We start from the raw sequence: 19,343 nt of genomic DNA on the forward strand, positions 1-19,343 counted from the left end.
ATGTATCGCATTTCCAACTACGGTTAGGTTTATTGAAAGAAAATTACTCTAACGGTGACTATCGAAAAATTTTCAAAAACATAGAATCAATTAAGTGATCGTCAAGACCGAACGGCTGCATCGAGCTCCATAAAATCTTCAATGTTATAAATATGGCCGACCTTAGATGTAAAAGATTCAGTTTTTCATTTAATGTTTTTTTGAGAATCTCGTTTCAAGGGCTGAAATCAGATGATCCAAATATTGGATGAATATAGATTTTTTGAAGTAATCTTCAGCTGAAGATGCTTCATAATTAGATATGAGGTTTGTTCGAAGAGTGGTTCACAATGGTTGTGAACTGTACAGAGCAAGCGCAATTCCATTTTAGGGGGACGAACATCCATTTGCGCTTGCTCTGCACAGTTCGCAACCGTTAGGAACCACTCTACGAACAAGCTTTTGTACATTTGTCTACCGCAAATTCATGGTTTTCCAATCCCTATATTTGAGACTTTGAGCAATAGATGATGTTTTGGAAAAAATTTCTGTGAAGCATGCATCATCGGAACAATATTTTCCACATATATCTATAATAAAATTTATGTGACGTTGCATGAACATCTACAAAATTGATAAAAATATCTTGTAGTGTATTTGCTATTGGTTCCAATATATTTGAATATTGACTTGCTACCGTTAAACAAACCACAAAAGTGAAAGAGTTTATTGCAGCCCATAACTGTGCAGCTCTTTTTGTTGTTCATTGAAATTTCTTTTTGAATATAGTTTCAAAGTTTTCAGCGAAAACTCGCAAAGATTTATATCTAACTGACCAATGAGTTTCAAAAAACAAAGGATAATATTGAAGGTGTTGTGCTGAACAAAAATAAGGCGATCAGATTCTCAGGAGGGGCCATGCCCCCCCCTTGCGGGCGCTCCTTAAAACTTTATTGTCTCTTGTGTTTTAATCGTAGAAATGATAATGTCTCCGTAAGCCCGTAAGAAATTTAATATGTAATCTGCTCTGTTTTTCAACAACTTTAAAAAACCGTCATGATCTTCTCTCGTTGCTTAGGTGGACCTCTTGTAATTTCTATTGTCAGTTTGACTACCCACATAGTATTAACGATATACTTTGTTGTGTGTAGGTACATGATTTTATCTAAAATTATACCCAAAATTTCTCAAAGGACGAAAATGCCGATATGATGTTCAAAAATAGACCAAAGAATCTAATTTATTCTTTTGCGGATACAGTAAAAAGGCAATAAAGTTCTCAGAAAAAAAAAACGTAATTTCAATGTACCTATATGTATATACTCACCATCTCTTATATTCGGAAGTGAGTAACATGTTGCGTTTCTACTGATCTGATGTTAACTGCACATCACTTACGTTGCCTCTTATATGATGAAAAATTGTAAAGATAGTTTTGTGCCCACTTAAATCAATAGTACCAATATTCTTCGATATCAAGATTGACGACCCGAGTCGTTTATGTGTAAGCCGCTTTAGGTGATAATAAAATTACGCAATGACGACGAATCTATCACAGAGAATGACTCGCATATCTCTCCATAGATGGCTACGCGGTTTCAAAACAGATAATTTCTTGTAACTCAAAAACTCCAAAGGTGCTGTCAAATATTTATACGGCACTAATTAGGCACTAGTTATTGCAACAAAAAATTTCACGAAATTCCAATATGTTGGTGCTGAGCATGAAGTCAGCACCAAAGGAAATAATTTGTGATATTATGAAAATCGTTCATTTTTTTCCAAAAGCACTAATAGGTACTAATTAAGCACTAAATATTAGTATACTAATTTCATGGTAATTTGAAAATATTGGTGCTGAGCGTGAAGTCCGCACCAAGAACTTGAATTATCAATTTCTCAAAAACTACAATGGTGCTGTCAAATATATATACAGCGCTAACAGGCAATAATTAAGCACTAAATATTTGGCATAGTTTCAGAATTAGTGCTTTTAGCTTTCCGCTAACTTCACGGACCCTTGGTTTATAGCCACCTATCTTAGAATAGTTTACCATAGGGAAACTCTTCAGACGTTGGGAAGACTTTCATAATACATATTTTTTTTTTGATATTCATTACGTCTCCAGGCAGACCTATATCCATAGAAAACCATATTCTAGTTTTATCAATTTTATCATCCATTTTCTTTTCTGAATGTCTTTTATATTTGTAAGAAAATGAAAATGACAAAATGGTACCAGAAGTTAGAAAACATTATTTATCCCCAAGCTAAGTTTTATATGTGGTCACAATATTCGATCTTTTAATCGCAGCAAATTCATAAAATGTGTTAAAAAGTAAATGTTGAATGTTGATGCAGATGTTGATTATACAGTAAATGATTACCCTAATTATATCATTGTGATCAACTCATTTATATTTGCTTTCATCTGTATGACATATCCTATACATGAATCAGTCTTAAAAGGATCAATAAATTTTTATTATTTTCAATATCATTATTATTAGGTGTCCACCTCAACCGGAGACACTGAATAAAATAACATAGTAAAATGACCTAATATACCGTCTAATTTATCAGGTAAATCTGAAACTGGAATTGGATCTTTGGAACAGAAGTAAATATACTCAAAATTTATTTTTTTTTAGTGATCTAAGAATTCTGAACAGAAACAGGACATGAAATTAAATCTCCAATGAATAAAAATAAAATTCGGTTGCCGAAACGAGTTTTTCTGTATGAACTATATCCCATTTATCTTTGAAAAGTCTCCAATGAAAATCTCATTCCTGAAATGCATTTCCTGAGTAATCCTCTTCCGGCTATAACATAGCAATAAATTCTCGTTTGGAACTTTAAAGGTGAGAAAGGCGAAGCCGGCCCAATAGGTCCTCCAGGATCACCTGGTGAGAAAGGAGCTCGAGGGCGTCGAGGAAAACGGGCAAGTATTACCTCAATAACATTTCCTTCTCGACAACACGACAATGTCATGAACTTCGACTCCTGTAGTTTTTCTGGAATAAGTTACAAAGCAACCACTCGAGTTTTTTTTACAGGGGATTCCTTATTGATCGTCAATATTCGATGAAATTCCTGGGCATTCGTTGGATGAATGATATTCACATAAAATTGGTCATTACGCGTTATTTCCGATATATAACATGAATGAATATTTCGATGGATACATGACATATTTGATCGAAAATATACCGGACTTTCAGTTATAATTTTCTTGGCAAACCATCAATCAGATTGAAAATATAATTCATTTATATTTTTTCATATTCGCATTCCTTAGATTTCGATTGGCCCCAATCGGTAGTTTTTAAGTTCAGATAGTCAATTTTATTTCTGGATAACATAGCACGGTAGCACATATGTGCAGATTCGGAAAATGAGTATAGGATCTTCAGTACGTGAGAGAGCTCTCTTACGCTTATATTTCATGTGTATGAAGTTGGCCCAGCACTTTTTGATTTCCGAAAAAAAAATTCTGTGGTGAATTGTGCTAGGTTTGTGCTGCTTTGTGCCGTTGAAATATTTTTAATTCCACATGGTTCTCGAAATATTTCACAAAACGTATAGAATAGGCCGACCCAGCACTTATCGAAAAAATGAGTTTTGGCGACTGAAACAGGTTGTGCCATGCATGTACAGGCTGGGCAAAATTGGTTGTCTACTGAGGGGATCTCGAGAACTATAGCAGCTAGAAGACAACGGATGACACATTCTCTCTTTTTCCATGACTAATCCAAATCTGAATACAGAAATCATTTTTAGATTTCGAGTTTTAAACAAAGATTGAGATTTTGACGATTCCGAAAAGTTCTCATAACTTTTTTGTCTTTGAAGTTACAGATCTGAAACTTGTATGAAAGAAGCACTTTCATACGTAGAATCTACTGACAAAAGATTTTTTTCCGATTCAAAAATAACAACTTCAATAAAAGTTTGCATTTAAAGAAATGAAAGTTCACCCAATGATTCGAAATGAGAAAATATTTTGAGCTCAACAGTGGATTCTACGTAAAAAAAAGTGCCTGCAGAAGGTTCAAGTTTCAGATTTGTAACTTCAAAGACAAAAAAGTTATGAGAACTTTACTAAATTGCCAAACTCAAAAACGAAGTATCGTAGGAGGCTGCGGTTTTCACCATTCTTTGTTTCTCCGAAAATGCGATCGGAAATGTGTCATTCGTTTTCTTCTGGCTGCTATAGTTCTCGAGATCTTCTCAGTAGACAACGAACTTTGCCCACCCTGTACTATTATATGTTGTGACATTCAAATTTTTGTGAAAGTCCCTCTTATCTCCCGGAAATTCTAAAATGAAGAAATAAGTTTTCCCAGCAATTTGGTTTTTTCTTCTCGAAAATTAGTGGAAAAATTTATATCTACTACATTTGTGCTGACTCTTGCCGTTAATACTCTCTCGAAAATTCGTCGGATTTTCCGGGAAATCTTGAAATCGCAAAAAAGTTAGCCAAGCACTTTCGTTTTTTTTTCAGTTCATTTTTTCTTATATAGGTGTGCTACATTTGTGCTGATTAGTGCCGTTAAGATTTTCAGAAAAAAACTTTCATTTATCCCTTCAAATTCTGGATATCAGAAAAATCAGTAGATTGTTTGAACATGGCAACAGGCTAATATTCAAACCGCTGAGGATGGCAACCCTTCATGCACAACAAACGACTCGTCAAGACTTACATAGTGTCATATATCATCTGAAGTGTATTACGATACAATGTTGCCAGAATTTAGTTTTCAGAAGAAAAATCTCCTTAATTGAGCTTAATGAACTCCAGGGTGGATAGCTAATTACTAAAAAAGATTACTATTGTTACACACGTGTAGCACAATTGTTCACATTATGTTTTCATTGGGAAAAAACGAAAGTTCTGGGCTAACTTTTTTCTTCATTTTCGATTTTCCGGGAGATAAGAGGGCACAACACAGTCCATGCATAGCACAACCTCTTTCAGTTGCCAAAACTCATTTTTTCGATAAGTGCTGGGCTGGCCCATTCTATACATTTTGTGAAATATTTTGAGATCCGAGAGGAATAAAAAAAAATTTTCAACGGCACAAGAGAGCACCAACCTAGCACAATTCAGCAAATTTTTTTTTCGGAAATCGAAAATTGCTGGGCCAACTTCACACACATTTATCTCTCTCTAGAGTAAGAAATCCAGTCGCACAAATCTCGAAATATATACGCGTTCTGTGTTGAACTAGAACAGACTGCACCACAGATAATAGAGTAGAGACTGTACTTTCTTTCTCAACTCACCTCACCTCACAATGTACAGGGTGGGCAAAATTGGTGATACCTGAACTACAACTTTTTAACCTAACGAGATAGAAGAAAATGAATGTGCCATTGATCGTCTTTTTTCGAGAAATTCATAATGCCAACAACTGCATTCTTCTATTTCCTTTTGTTTTTGAGTTATAGACCAAAATTGAAATTTAGGCTATTTCAACTTTGGTCATTATCTCCGTTTCTGTTTGTGCTGAGATGTTGAAATGAAGACATTATAAGGACACTTTTTTGGTGGCAATCCAGTAGCGTACTGTGATTTTTTTATATAGTTTTGTTTGCTGAGCTATAACATAAAGTTGGGTTTTTCTTATGAAAACAGTAGTTTAAAATGGCTTAGAAGGAATCGCCATTTTTTTAGCATTTCAGAAATATATCATTCATCGCCCTCAGTCTTTATAAGATATTTTAAACTATCTATTTTCATAAGAGAAAACACAACTTTATGTTATAGCTCAGAAAATATACCTGTTGGAAAATTCATAGTACGCCATTCGATTGCTATCAAAAAAGGGTCTGTATAATGTTTTCATTTCAAAATCCTAGCACAAACAGAAACGGATATAATGACCAGAGTTGAAATTTCAATTTTGGCCTATAACTCGAAAACAAAAGAAGATGCCAAATATTTTCCTCTATCTCGTTGTGTTGAAAAAGTTGTAGTTCAGGTATCACCAATTTTGCCCACCCTGTACAATGTGTAAGGTGAGAGAAGGGGCATTATGTTCTAGTTCAATACTGGATTATTCATTATATGTATAACATGAATATATTTCGAGCTTTTTAATGTGCCACTGGATAACAATTTACCCTCTCTTGCATTGAGTAGATTCCAGTCCCCCAGCGCTCTAAGCACGAGGTTCGACGAAAATGATCCTAAATATCGAAATTCAAGCAAAAAGTTTACTCCAATTCCCTGTTTCTTCAAATCTGACGTATGCATGATATTCTAAAAAAATCCCTAAAATGCCGAAAATCTGGTTATTCGCGAAAAGGGGCGAAACTGTTGGGCCACCTCCCCTGAGGGAGGATCACACTCCCTAACCGAAGGCGAATGAATAATGGAAAAATTTCTGATGAACACTTCGATTAAAAAAAAACAATATGATTTATGTGCGAACGTATAAATTATTTGTCTCGTCATACAGTTTCATTTTATCGGCATTGTTATGGAAATATATCATTGAGTTCTCCGCAATATTGACTCTGAAGCACTTAAAATAAAAAACGATCCTGTGATCTTTGTCATTCCAATTCACTTCAAGCATTAACATGCTTGCGGATAACTGTCTTTCATCAGGAGTCTGAGTTTTCATAACATCGTGTTAAAACTTTGATCACAATCATTGCATAGCTTCATATTATATTGGTGATGGGTCTCAGGATTAATGATGGAAACTAGCACGTTCACTCAGCTCACATTGTGTGATGTTTCGTATGCATGAATTGGCACTTTGCATGGCTCCATATGGTTTGATAATTTGAACTTTTTGGTATTTTATTTTCTATTGAGAGTTTTCTTTACCTATAGTTTATAGCTTTCAAGGCTATAGTTATCCCTTCTTCAGGAATTACTACAATTTTAGTATGCAAAAAGTTGTGAGCAATAACTAGACTGACTCATTCCAGTTTGATGTTCAACGTTAACGATAAAAAATCATAATCCATAATGAATCTCTGACAACGATTTAGCTGCTATTCCAGAGTTTCTAACCGACTTCAACTGTCATTGTAGGATATATTGGACCATTCTATAGATATTCATTTATTTCGAATGCAGTGTGTCAAACTCTTCAACCAACGTTTCAATTGATTCAATTCACCTAGGTCTTAGACTTATGCAACCACATAATTACTTAACAGTAACTTAACAGAAAAAACGAAGCTCCACAAAGATACAATCCACGAGAAGGACAAATCATCTTACATTTCCACAACAAAAATCCTGAAATTTCAACAATATCACTCCTCAAATGACCTTTCTATATTTGAACCAGCGATACTCGCCCGTCTGCACGACGAACTTTTCCAGAAGAAATTCTCGTTGATGAAGAAACCCATTTTACAAAGATCATTTCATTACTACGGCATCTTAATGATGTAAGGAGCAGGATCATGTCTACCTACCTCAAACATAACTTTTAAATTTGTAATTATTCAACTAGCAATTCTTTGGCCACTATTGGGTTATTCTGCGCCGATGCACGGAGACTCAGATTGTATGCTCCTAAGATAAACTACACTGAAGCCGGAGGTGCAAAGCGGTAAATATAATTTCCCGCCTAAATTAGCAATTTTTCAACCTGCCATATCTCTCAAAATTTCTGCGAAAAACATTTTTCATCTGGAATAAATACCGTTGATAAGGGTCACATTAATTTTTATATTAATTCATTCCGTGCCAGTCATTCTTCAAATGAAACAATAATGTGGATTGATTGAATTTATGTGGCCGATACCTCCAGCGGTAGGGAAAGCGTCTGCAGGTTTTCAAAGATGTAAAAAAAAATCGTCAGGTGTACATACTGGAGCGTGTCAGATAAGGATAATGTAGAGTTGAAGATGGTTAAAAAAATGTTTTTTTCGAGCGTATCAGATTTTTAGACGATATGTTAATTGGACCCAAAGGAAGCTACTTTTCAAGAAACTGATAATTCGGATGTGATGCAAGGTCACAGCGGTCCATTGAATATGCAAAAAAATCGTTACTTGTATATACCGGAGGTTGTCAGATTTTAATACAGATGGTTAATCTCGGTTTTGGGTGTTGACCCATTAATCTGACACAAATCAGGGGTGGTTTTCTTAATCTGACAGTTTGACAGTTAACAAGGCATTTTTTTCAAATATAATTCTTCCAGTACCTCTAATCTTTTCTGTATTCGTTATGAAAATTGTAGATAATAAAATTCTGTACAACTTTTGTCTGAAGCAATTTCTCATACCCTCAACCGTTTTCAAGCTAGAGGGTGATAAGAGCGAGGAGCTTATCCACACATGGGAAAGGCCGAAGTCAAGGTGAAAATCCAGTCTAATGTACATATATCTCAAAAAAGTACAAACGTAGAAGAAATTGCTTCGAACAAAATTTGTAGAAAATGTTATGCTCCTCAACTTTCATAATGAACGCGAAAACAATTTGAAGCCCAGGAGAAGAGATAATTTAAAAAAAACTGATTTTTGTTACCTTTATGGCCAGTTTTTATTGTTTAGGCTCAGAAAAACTGTCAGATTATATTTTTTCCGTTATTCTTAAATCCTAAGCTTCAAATTAAGAAAATAGCCACCGCGCTCGAGAATGACCAATTCAAAAATGTCCACTGAAATAACTCTTTCGGAATCGCCTGGATCAAAAAAATGTTTGAAAAAAAAATTTCTTAATCTTCATTTCATTTGACCTTGGAAGATATTAAAGATTATTTCAAGGTAGATTTTTTGAATAAGGAATACATCTTTTTTTGCAGTATCTTATTCTGCTAGGAACATTTTATTCCTTTCGTTTTTGCCAGAGAATGTATCGCTTAGGAGATATGGGGTACCTAGAATGGTACCATCTTCTTCCCATCTACCATCTTGTGATCAATATGAAGTAATTGATTAAAGTACTATATACGTGCTACGTGTCTTTGATAATGGTGATAATAAATTCATGTTACTCTGACAGTTTGAGTGGTGGGGCTGGCCGTACGGAAGAATTTGAAATGTTGAAAAAAATTTCGAAACTGTCAGATTTTCAGAGAATATGTTAATGGGACCGATAAAAAGCTACATTTGTAAAGAGACTGACAATTTGGAAGTGAAGAAAGATCACAGCAGTGCAAAAAAAATCTTAACTTGTTAATGGTTAATGAATTTCAATTGAGCATGTATCGCTAAGCGCCTCGCATTCATCGCCATATATTTCAAAAAAGTTTGAACGTAAAGATAATTGCTTCGGACGAAATTTGTAAAAAATGTTATGCTCTGCAACATTCATAATGAATGCAAAATGGATTTGATGCCCAGAAAGGGAGATAATTCTAAGGCTCAGTTGTTCAATTCAAGTTTAAGCCGAGATTTTAATTCATCCTGGATTAACGTGACAGATTTGAACGGAAATGTCAAAATTAATCCAGGATTAACTTTAATCACGAATTGAACAGCCGGGCCTAAGGACTGATCTTTGTGACATTTATTGCCAATTTTTGTTGTTTCGGCTATATGGAAGTGTCAGATTATATATTTTCCGTTTTCCGTTATTCTTGAATCATTAGCTTTAAAACAAAGAGAAAGTTTGTTCCCCTCCCACACATTTTCGTCACGCTTAAATTGCCAGATCAAGAGAATGTTTACTTTTCAACATGTAATTAACCACGTGTATCTTAATAACCGCTCGATTATGATCAATGATCTTTTTTTTCTACTATCCTGGGAGACTGGGTCTAAATTTCAATAGAGGTACTCTACAGGGTCCAGAAGGTATCTCTCCTTATATTATCCGACACGCTTGAGTAAATCCTTAATTTTCCTCGTGGACTCCCCACCTATAATCAAAAGAAAAATATTCATAGAATGGTCTAAAATGTTATTTCTGACACTAACAGTTGACGTTGTTTAGAAAATTACGGCGAACGAGTCAAGTGGATGTTGGAGAGATTTATTAAGTATGATCTTTCATCGTTTATGTTGAACATCAAATTGTATTATTCTCGTTTTGTAAATCTGATCAGCTCACAATTGCTACCCTACTCGCATTTTTGTATTTCACTCGGTATCTCAGTAACTCCTATAATCTTGAAACCTCGAGCAAGAGGACATTTTTTGAAATGTATATTGACTACTATACCAACATTTACCTATGGTATATAGTACTATATTGTAGATTAATATTTGATTATTTGCATTGGAATTAAATTGCTGTTATAAACACTTATATTTTCCAGTTTAGTTCGGCAACTCATCGAGCAGTGCTCTTTTTCAGGCCTACAATACATAAAAATAAAGTTCACACATTTCATCGCATTCTGAATATAATTCTTTTTAATACTTAATTGTTTTAATTCGTAGGCACTTCCCGAAACGTTGCAAAACTAAACGGAAAAATATATATGGTTATATAATTCTATTGAAGCTCAAATAATCAAATATAATAATCCACTGTTGAATTGAATGAGGTAATTCCTATATATGAAAAATATATATTTACATAATTCTTAGATTGAGTGATAGCTGTTGTTATTATGTTGTGCTATTTGGGACACCCCAAATCTTTTTTCAGTTTTACTTTTTTATATCCTTCATTTATACCCTAGTTTCTTCAAATTGTAACTATTTTCATTTATTCAATTATTTTTTACGACTATCAGTGCATCTTTTTATTCGACCAATTTCACATGAACTTACTGAGAACAATGAAAAATAAAAACGTTCGTATGTGTTTCATTATTGATTATCAATATATTCCGGGGAAAAACTAATTTTAATAATCATTATTATTAACTGAATTACTCATTGCAAAGAGGTGGTAGTCGTAAAAAATAAAGTCCAAATTTCTTATGATTTACTATCTTATATTCTTAGACTTATTGAGTTCTTTCAAACTTTATAATCATTATCTGTCTTAGTGTTGTAGTCATTTCATTTTTGAGCCGCACTAACGCAACGATATCCAACATATATGTCACTTTTTATTAGTTCTCATGGTTTTCTGCACTAATCCCTTCGTAAGTATAGTTTTTTCTTTTATTTTTGTTTCTCCTGTGATTATTCAGCACATTTCAGTAATTTTATTGAGTCTCGATTTTATGTTGGCATGTTTTTTAATCGATGTATGTAATTAGAATAGGCAAAGAAGTAGATAGTAGAAAGAAAAATTCTTTTCAATTCTCTAGTTACAAGAAAAAATCTCGAAGGATTCTCCTGGAAAATCGATAACATTTTTTTAAATATTCGCTTTATTTGTATGATTTATAATGCATATAAATTGGATACCAGAAGTTATTCAGTACCTTATGAAAAATATGTTAGATTCTATTACCTTCAGACATCAAATATGTATCAAGAATTTCGAATCAATCAGTTGAATCAAGTTAAAAATTCTCAAGAAGTCAAGAAAGCATAATTATGACAGTAACCATCTAATTTTGACATGATTCACTAGACTCAATCTGAGGTGGATACCCTCTAGTAGATCCTATATGAAAGGTCATCCCCTATATTTCTTCAAGATTAATAATTCGTTACTGAGTGATCATGGATTAAAAGGATGTTTTGATTGCGCAATAGCAGCAAATAAGTACCTAATTATTCTTCGAACAGAAAGTGGCAGCATGTCGCTCTTGTTTAAAATTGCATTCGATTATACTCCAATGGAAACTTACCAGTTTTCTGGTCCTCCGATGTTAATGGAGGGGGATTTATGGATGGGGGGGGGGGGGGGGGGATGGACTCGGAAAAGACAGAGAGACAGAGAGAAAGTGTCACTCTGAAGTGACGCGGTAATTTTTCTAAATTATTTTCATTTGAAGAGCATCTATGCACCATAGAAGAATTTATAAATCAGATTAGAGTTTTTTAATCAAAAAATTGTTTTTACCATTCGACCATTTTATTAACTTGTAGTGTGTGATTTTTAATGTGTTTTGGCGTGTTATATTATCATAGGATGAACCAACGCAAAATGTTTTCTTACTCTAAACCTTTGAATCTCAGAAAGTTTTATCTTATAAACGGTACATGCTTGATTCATCGAATCAATTACATATATAATAAATTATCAAATTGTTTGAAGTAACTAATTACAGGAAGATTCAAAGCTATTAATGGATTTGATTGTAACAAATCTCGCAGACTTACACGGCGTCTATCCCTAAAATGTTGCTTGGAATTCATTATCTTGAATAAAAAATATTTTTTTCGTAATAAACCAACGATTTTGCAGTAATAGAAGTCAAAAGTGGAGATGAAAATCATTTTCGCTGGGATGAATTCTCGATGAAATTCGTTAAATTGTGAGGAAATTTCGAAGAATTATCACATGAAACTGCTACATTTCTTCGCTGAAGTCACGTAACAGCCAGTCCATATATTATTATAAGTCTATGTCTGTAATACGCCCCGCCATTAATATCTTAATCATTGAAAGTCTTCCTATTACCTATACTCAAATTTTCGAGATGTATCCACCTTTTCTCTGTTGATGTCATTAGACATTCTCAATTTCGTGAGTGATTAATAGTCTTCATGTCTTTTATTTATAGCAACTTTTGAGTTCTAACACTATTATAATTCTCTTGACGAATGGAAAAATCTGATAAATACATCTCAAAAATTCGAATTAAGAAAAAAGACACAATTTGCTGCTATTTCCTCAATCAAAAATTATTTAAATATATAGGTCCTATATATTGTACAATATTGAAACTTATTATAGTTCGTAACCGTTTAAATATCAGAATTTCAACTCACTAAAAACTCCATTGTTTGAAAATCACTTCCTCTCTTCACCGTCTGAAAATTATCAATTTTTTTGAGAAGAGAGGTGAAATACTAGATTCAAACACTACCGATTGTAGAGTATAGATGAAATGCTGATTTTCATCTGATACTTCTCCATCAATTATAGTTTCTTCATGCAATGATGTTCAAATTTTTGACTAAAAATTTCTGGAAAATGAATTGTGCCATTTCATCCCAGAATTATTGTGTATGTCCGAAAGTATTACTCTTCATTGATCAGCCGTAAAAATATTGTTACCTGCAAATATACGGTAAAGCATGTGTGGGTGAGTCCACAGCACGGAAATTTTAAAACAATAAACCATTTTAGAGGTGCCAAATACCAGCTAAGGCATTCCGCAAACTGTGAGATTTTTATTGACGTGAAATTCTGATACAACAATCACAACCTGGTCAGTCACCAGTTCTAATATTCTGCAAGGTTTACCGGACATTCTGTGTACAGGGTCCGCCACCAAAAACTTCTCAGAACCATAACTTGGTCAATTTTCGAGATAAATTAGCGAGCCGGTTGTCAAATTGTAGATCTTTATGAAATCTTTCGAAACGATTTTTTTAAGATGGCGTTTCAAAATGACCGTCAATTAAAAAATTGGTTTTCCGAAGAATTGTCGTTCCAATAAAGTGATCTAGTCTTGAACGGGCGTAGGAAGTCCCAGATAAGTCGAAACATCCATTGGATATTTTTTCAAGTTTGATATTTCTGACGTGCCCGATTGGCACTTGGAGTACTGTGAACTCCATTTTCACTGTATTTCCCAAATGAATGTAGTCTGGCGAGCGAACCCTCTTGACTGGCCTGCGGTCGCTTGACGAATAGTATATTCGATAACTGCAGGTAGTAGTTAAATTTGGGAGCCATTAATGGGTTTCGGAGTCTGCAGAGGAAGCGAGGTTTTGGTTCAGTCTTTGCGGGATAGGTGGCGCATCGAGATGAGAATTTCTCAAAACGTCGCCCCATTTCGTTTAGGACTCCATCCTCCGTTTGTAATATTAAGTGCCACGCTGTACTGACTAGGTACAATGATCCCGAAACCGGTCTACAGTTGCGTTTGAATGTTTCGACTTCTTTGTGATTTCCTACGCCCGTTCATGACTAGCTCGCATTATTGGAACGACAATTCTTCAGAATTGCTGTTTCTAGTTTGACGTATCATTTAATGACATTTGTGTTCTGCTGAAAGAATAAGATAAACAGGCGGCGTAATCCACATCGGACATATTGAATTCGATGCAGGTAGCGTTTAATGTATTGATAAGACATTATCCAGTAAATGACACTCGAATATGAAAAGGTAAAAAAAATGGCTGTCGACTGAAATCAGGTTTTCTTGACGGTTTTTTTTTCACTCTGTACCAAAACAATTCTGCCTTGCTAACAACAAAGGTCCTATCTGCAAAATGTGATGAATGTAATATAATACTGGGTTAGGCATTTGGTGTCGCCTATTTTCAAAAATTGGACCTTTCATGTTAGAACAGCAGAATTATTCTCCAGTAAGAAATTTTATCAGATATACATAATAGTATTAGTCTTAATAGAGAAAACTGGCTTGAATTATATCAAACATTATGAAATATGGGAAAAACAGTTCATTGAGAAATAAATGAAATTTTAACTTCCGAACCAAGACACTTATTCCGTTATGTGATATGTCAGATCAAAGCTTTTGAAATTCCTTGAAAGATAAAATTTGTTTCAGTTCAGGGTGTCCCTGTTCTCAATTGACGGTCATTTTTCAACGCCTGAAAAACATCGAACTCACTTGTTTTGAAAGACAGATGAGATCTACAATTTAACGCCCCGCACGCCGAATTATCTCAAATATTGACTTGGGAAGTTTTAGGAGGCGGACAAACACCTATAGTCTTGTAGATGAGATCTGGAAAAACATTCTTGTCCCATGATATAAACTACGTTTTAAAAGCATAAGCGAAATACATGGTGTTTTTTCATTTTGCACCAATATTTTTAGTGTGGTGAGTTTTGAAATACCTAACGGTTTCTAGACACATCTCCGTTTTTTTTGGTGTTCAAACTTGAATACCAAAAGAAAAAAATTGATGAGCTGTTGAATCCCATGATATGGTATACAATTCAGAGAAATTTGAGAATGGTGGGAAAAGTTCGCGCTTTTCTCGTTGGTTGCCAAAATGGATTTCGTCTCCTGAGTATGCTCGATTTTTTAGGAATCTCTGTGAAAAACATTTCACGAACACAACTTCATCTACATGTCTACAGCGAGAAATCTGGATTCTACATAAACTTTCCGAATACCTGGTAGTCCTACGAATATCGTGATTCAAGGCTGCCGAAATGCCTTGGATGATAATAAAAATCACTTTGTACTAAAATTTTAAGGTTTTTCGCTATTTCAATTTTTTTCTGAATTCTACACCACTTTTGAAATGAGCACCAAAAGGTACTAAGATGTGACCAGAAACCGTTATTTCAAAACATCACATAACTCACTACACTTTACAAAATATTGTTGAAAAATGTCTTCAAATACTATGAATCTTGCTCATGCTGCGAAAACGGGATATACATATATCATAAAGCAAAAATGTTTTGTTTTCGAGATTACTAATTGCCTTTTTTTTAGTTTATAATGAAACATCCTGTTCATATAGGAAGAGATAAGTTTGGGTGCTGGGTGATTTATTTTCAGAACAAAGTACAATAATCAACCGCCTTATTCATATAGATTTCAATCTTTTTGCGGTATACATATATTATGTATAATATGAAGAAGAGAAAGTGAAAAGAGTTTTTCATCATGAGAAAAATATCGAATTTCCATTATGAAGATGATATAGACACATGCCGAGACCTGGAAAATTACTGAAAAGATATATGAAGCTGTGTATAATTTGTGAATTGATATCTATAGGGTCGAGACGGAGATGCTCTGGGTCAAGGACCTCCTGGTCCACCAGGTCGTAGAGGCTTACCCGGTCCTAAAGGTGATAGGGGCTTTATTGGTCTGACAGGCTTTCCAGGTATAACAAACAAAAACATTTCGTGATGGTTGAGGTACAAGGAGATATTTCTGTTGTTGCATTTATAGCCAATATATAGATAGTTGAAACTTAATACAAAAACGATCAATTATATAATTATATATTCATTCGCAGGCGTCCATAATAGAGAACTGAAAGGTAATCATTTCAAATATTCTTTTGTACTTCGCAAATACCATACTGAAGCTGTGGTGATGATAACCATTATCTCAAAATAACTGTCGAAACACCATCCTCACATATATATGGAACTAATGGTTGTATTCTGCTGTTCATCTGTAAGTTACAAATCTGTAGCGTACGATCGATCTGTCAGTGTCCGATTCACAGATTCGTTAATAATACAATTCTGGAAATGTTTCTGTAATTATCTTCTTTACAGTGTCAATTTTGAACTACTTATCGTAAATAATTACGGATTCCTGTAAGCTACAGATCGCTAAAAACGTCAAGAATTGCAATTTTCCTGTAGTTCTTCAATAATTTTGTCGATAAATGTTTCTATAGAACAAGATTTTATTCAATACTTAGTTGAATATAAAATCAAAGTCGAGAAATTCTGTAATAATAATCGAGAATAAATCGCAAATTGAACAGGGATAACCAAAACCTTGATAATAAAAACAATACTTTACAAATGAGACATTTGAATAAAAATGTCAGGGAAGTGATAATTCTTGATGCAGCTAACTAGACTGCGTTAGTTTCATCCCCACCATCCGGAACTAAATTACTGACAGAAACAGAGAATACTTTATCAACTGGAAAACATGCACGCAGCAGAATGGATTTTTCCGTTTTCAACACTAAGAAACTAACTCCAATAATATATTTTCCTTTATTTTTCTGTTTTAATCAATTCTTTCTTTATTATTATTATTCGCGATCCCAGAGCTTCGAAAAGCAATTTTCCTATCGTTTTTATTACAAAGACTAAAAACGTCTTTAGGAACAATTGGTGCACTGTGTATTATTATATTCGTCAAAATAATCTTCTGCGACTTTCGACCATCCTTTATCTCTTTAGTTTCATCCAATAGGATTCACTAGAATTTGATTCAAACGTTCATCCTTCAATCAATCCATTTGAAAATGGACAAATCATTGCTGTGCAGTGAGAACTGGCTTTTCATAATTTTTTTTTCAGATAGTTCTTGAATTAATTTGAATTGAAACCACAATATTGATCCGGCAATAATATATCTATCCAGTTTTCTTCCATATATTTCTAGACTAGACAGCAGCTTGATGAAATCATTTGCTGCCTACATGATGTTTTGATGCTGACATGAAAGCATGTAATGCTGATCTACCATCAGTAAATCAAGTTATCTTGAATGATTTCCACCAAAACCATTGATAGTATCTATAGAAGGAATTTCGAATCGTTTTGTAGCAGGTCCAAATCGGGAACGAAATCCAAAACTAACTATTTCCTTGTCTTGATTTGTTATAACCACAAATTCACATCTTTCACGGACTTCTTTTAACGATGCATTCATTCTAAGAAAATAATAGAAAGGTTAGCCACTCAAATGTTTTCAACCAATATATCCTTATCTGATGTACAGGTTGTCCCAAATCCGATGCTCACTGAAAGCATCTCGAGAGAACTGTATGACTTGTAGAAGCCATCTTCAAGGATCCCCTATATCGTTCTCAAGTAACAGGTCGTTCCTGAAAAATGCGACTCTTTCAAATGAACTAAGCCGCAAATGAAGCCTCAAAAATGGCCTTAATTTGACTAGCTATAACTTCAATATTACTTCGTCGATTTTGAATTTTCATACAAAGCTCTAGTCTATACTTCTTCTGGGCGTCACTGGCACAGGGTATTTTTTCTTAATTGCCTACTTGTTGTACAGCGTGTGAATGTAAGGCAACCGAAAGTTTCCTTTTTTGGCGAAGAACTTTGGAATAACAATTACAGAGTCTCATTTTATATTGTGTGGATTATCAGGTCAATACCGGGGGACGCTTTTGGCATTTTTCCGATACATTGCGTTGTTATGGAAACATCACCATTTCATGGAAGTCTGGATTTTCTTAAAATAACTATAACCCACACGTTTCTCCTCGATGTTAGATTTTTCGTTAGCGATCCTTCGTCTACACGTTATTGACGCAAGCTTTTTTCTCAATCTCTTTCTCGTTGTACGGGGTGTGAAATATAAAAAAAAAAAAATTTTCCACGCGAAGAATTTCGGTATGGTGGCTTTTTCGAAGTTTTTTTTTTATTTTGGGTGTATTGTTGAGTCAGTACCTCGGGACGTTTCGCCATTTTTTCGATACATTGTGTTGCTATGGAAATATCACTATCTCATTAAATTCTGTTTTAGTCTTCAAAATAGCCTTTTCTCATTAAACAGTAAACATATGCGGTCCTAACTGTCCCAAAGAATACCTTGTTGTGAAAGTATGCAGTGACGTGCAGAAAAACAATATGAAAAAATTCAGAAAAAGCCCTCATATCTTGAAATTCGTAGCCTGGAAACAAAAAATTTTCTCTTTCTTCTATTCACAATCGGTCAACAAGAAGGGACTGATGAAACAAAGCCTGCGTCAGTTATGAGGATCCTGCAGGCTTCAAAACGCTAGCGAAAAATCCAATATCGTTGGGAAAACGTGAAAGCCATAGATGCAATTTTAAGAAACACCAGACTTCCATGAAATGGTGCATGATATTTCCAACGCAATATATAGGGAAAATGGCAAAAACGTTCCGAGCTATTGATCTAATAATCCACCCAACATCAAAAAAGACCCCCCTATTTCCAAATTCTTCGCCAAAAAATTTTTTGTTCAGACCCTATACAAGACATGGGGCCAAGGACGAAAAAATACCCGGTGTCAGTGACGCCCAAAAAAAGTATAGAGCTTTGCACCTCTAGCTAAAAATCCAAAATCGGCGAATTATTATCGAATTTATAGCTAGTCAAAATGAGGCTATTTTTTAGCTGTCCGACTTCATTTGATGCTTAGTTCATTTCACTATAATCTTACGGTATATGATCGAAAAATTCCAAAGCATCTTTATTCAGTAACTTTTATGATTTATTATTTCATAAGAATACATCTGAATTGAATCGAAAGAATGAAGAAGAACTAAGGTAAGTCGAATATGTCGAAGAGAAACAAAGATATAGCGATATATGAAACATTGATTTTGCAGTAATGCTTATTAACACTAGAACGTAGCAAGATATTAACGATCTGATTTCTGATATCTAATTGCATATTTCGAAAAAAGAGATTAGGGGACCTCGAAGATTTTTTCTCTAAGTCTTAGAGTTCCAGAGATGCTCTCAGTGAGCATCGAATTTTGGACACCCTGTACCTCTTCGATAAGTTCCTTTCTAAAATTCTCAGTAATAATCATTCCATCATTCTTGTCGGGAATATCTCTTAGCTGAATTGCATTCTTCATATTGGCTATCTCTGTATCTACTTTTCTGATTCTCTATAGTTGGGGAGCCGACGATGCTAAATCGGGATTTACTCGAGAGACCTAGTGGATTTTGAA

At 34.3% G+C, this 19,343-nt stretch overlaps 1 protein-coding gene across 30 annotated transcripts in view; it reads left to right on the forward strand.

Annotated features, from left to right (window-relative positions):
* LOC123316081 (collagen alpha chain CG42342) overlaps positions 1-19,343 on the forward strand; it is a 404,706-nt gene that overhangs the window by 284,558 nt on the left and 100,805 nt on the right. For 29 of the 30 annotated variants that reach the window (XM_044902017.1, XM_044902020.1, XM_044902038.1 and 26 more), the window contains 2 exons: positions 2,845-2,924; positions 15,691-15,799. The exons of the other annotated variant lie outside the window; for it this stretch is intronic. In XM_044902017.1, the coding sequence (XP_044757952.1) occupies positions 2,845-2,924; positions 15,691-15,799 (189 nt within the window). The remainder of the gene's footprint in view (positions 1-2,844; positions 2,925-15,690; positions 15,800-19,343) is intronic. 30 annotated transcript variants of the gene reach the window in all.

Source organism: Coccinella septempunctata, chromosome 6, assembly GCF_907165205.1.
Source record: "Coccinella septempunctata chromosome 6, icCocSept1.1, whole genome shotgun sequence".
Classification (NCBI taxonomy): Eukaryota; Metazoa; Arthropoda; class Insecta; order Coleoptera; family Coccinellidae; genus Coccinella; species Coccinella septempunctata.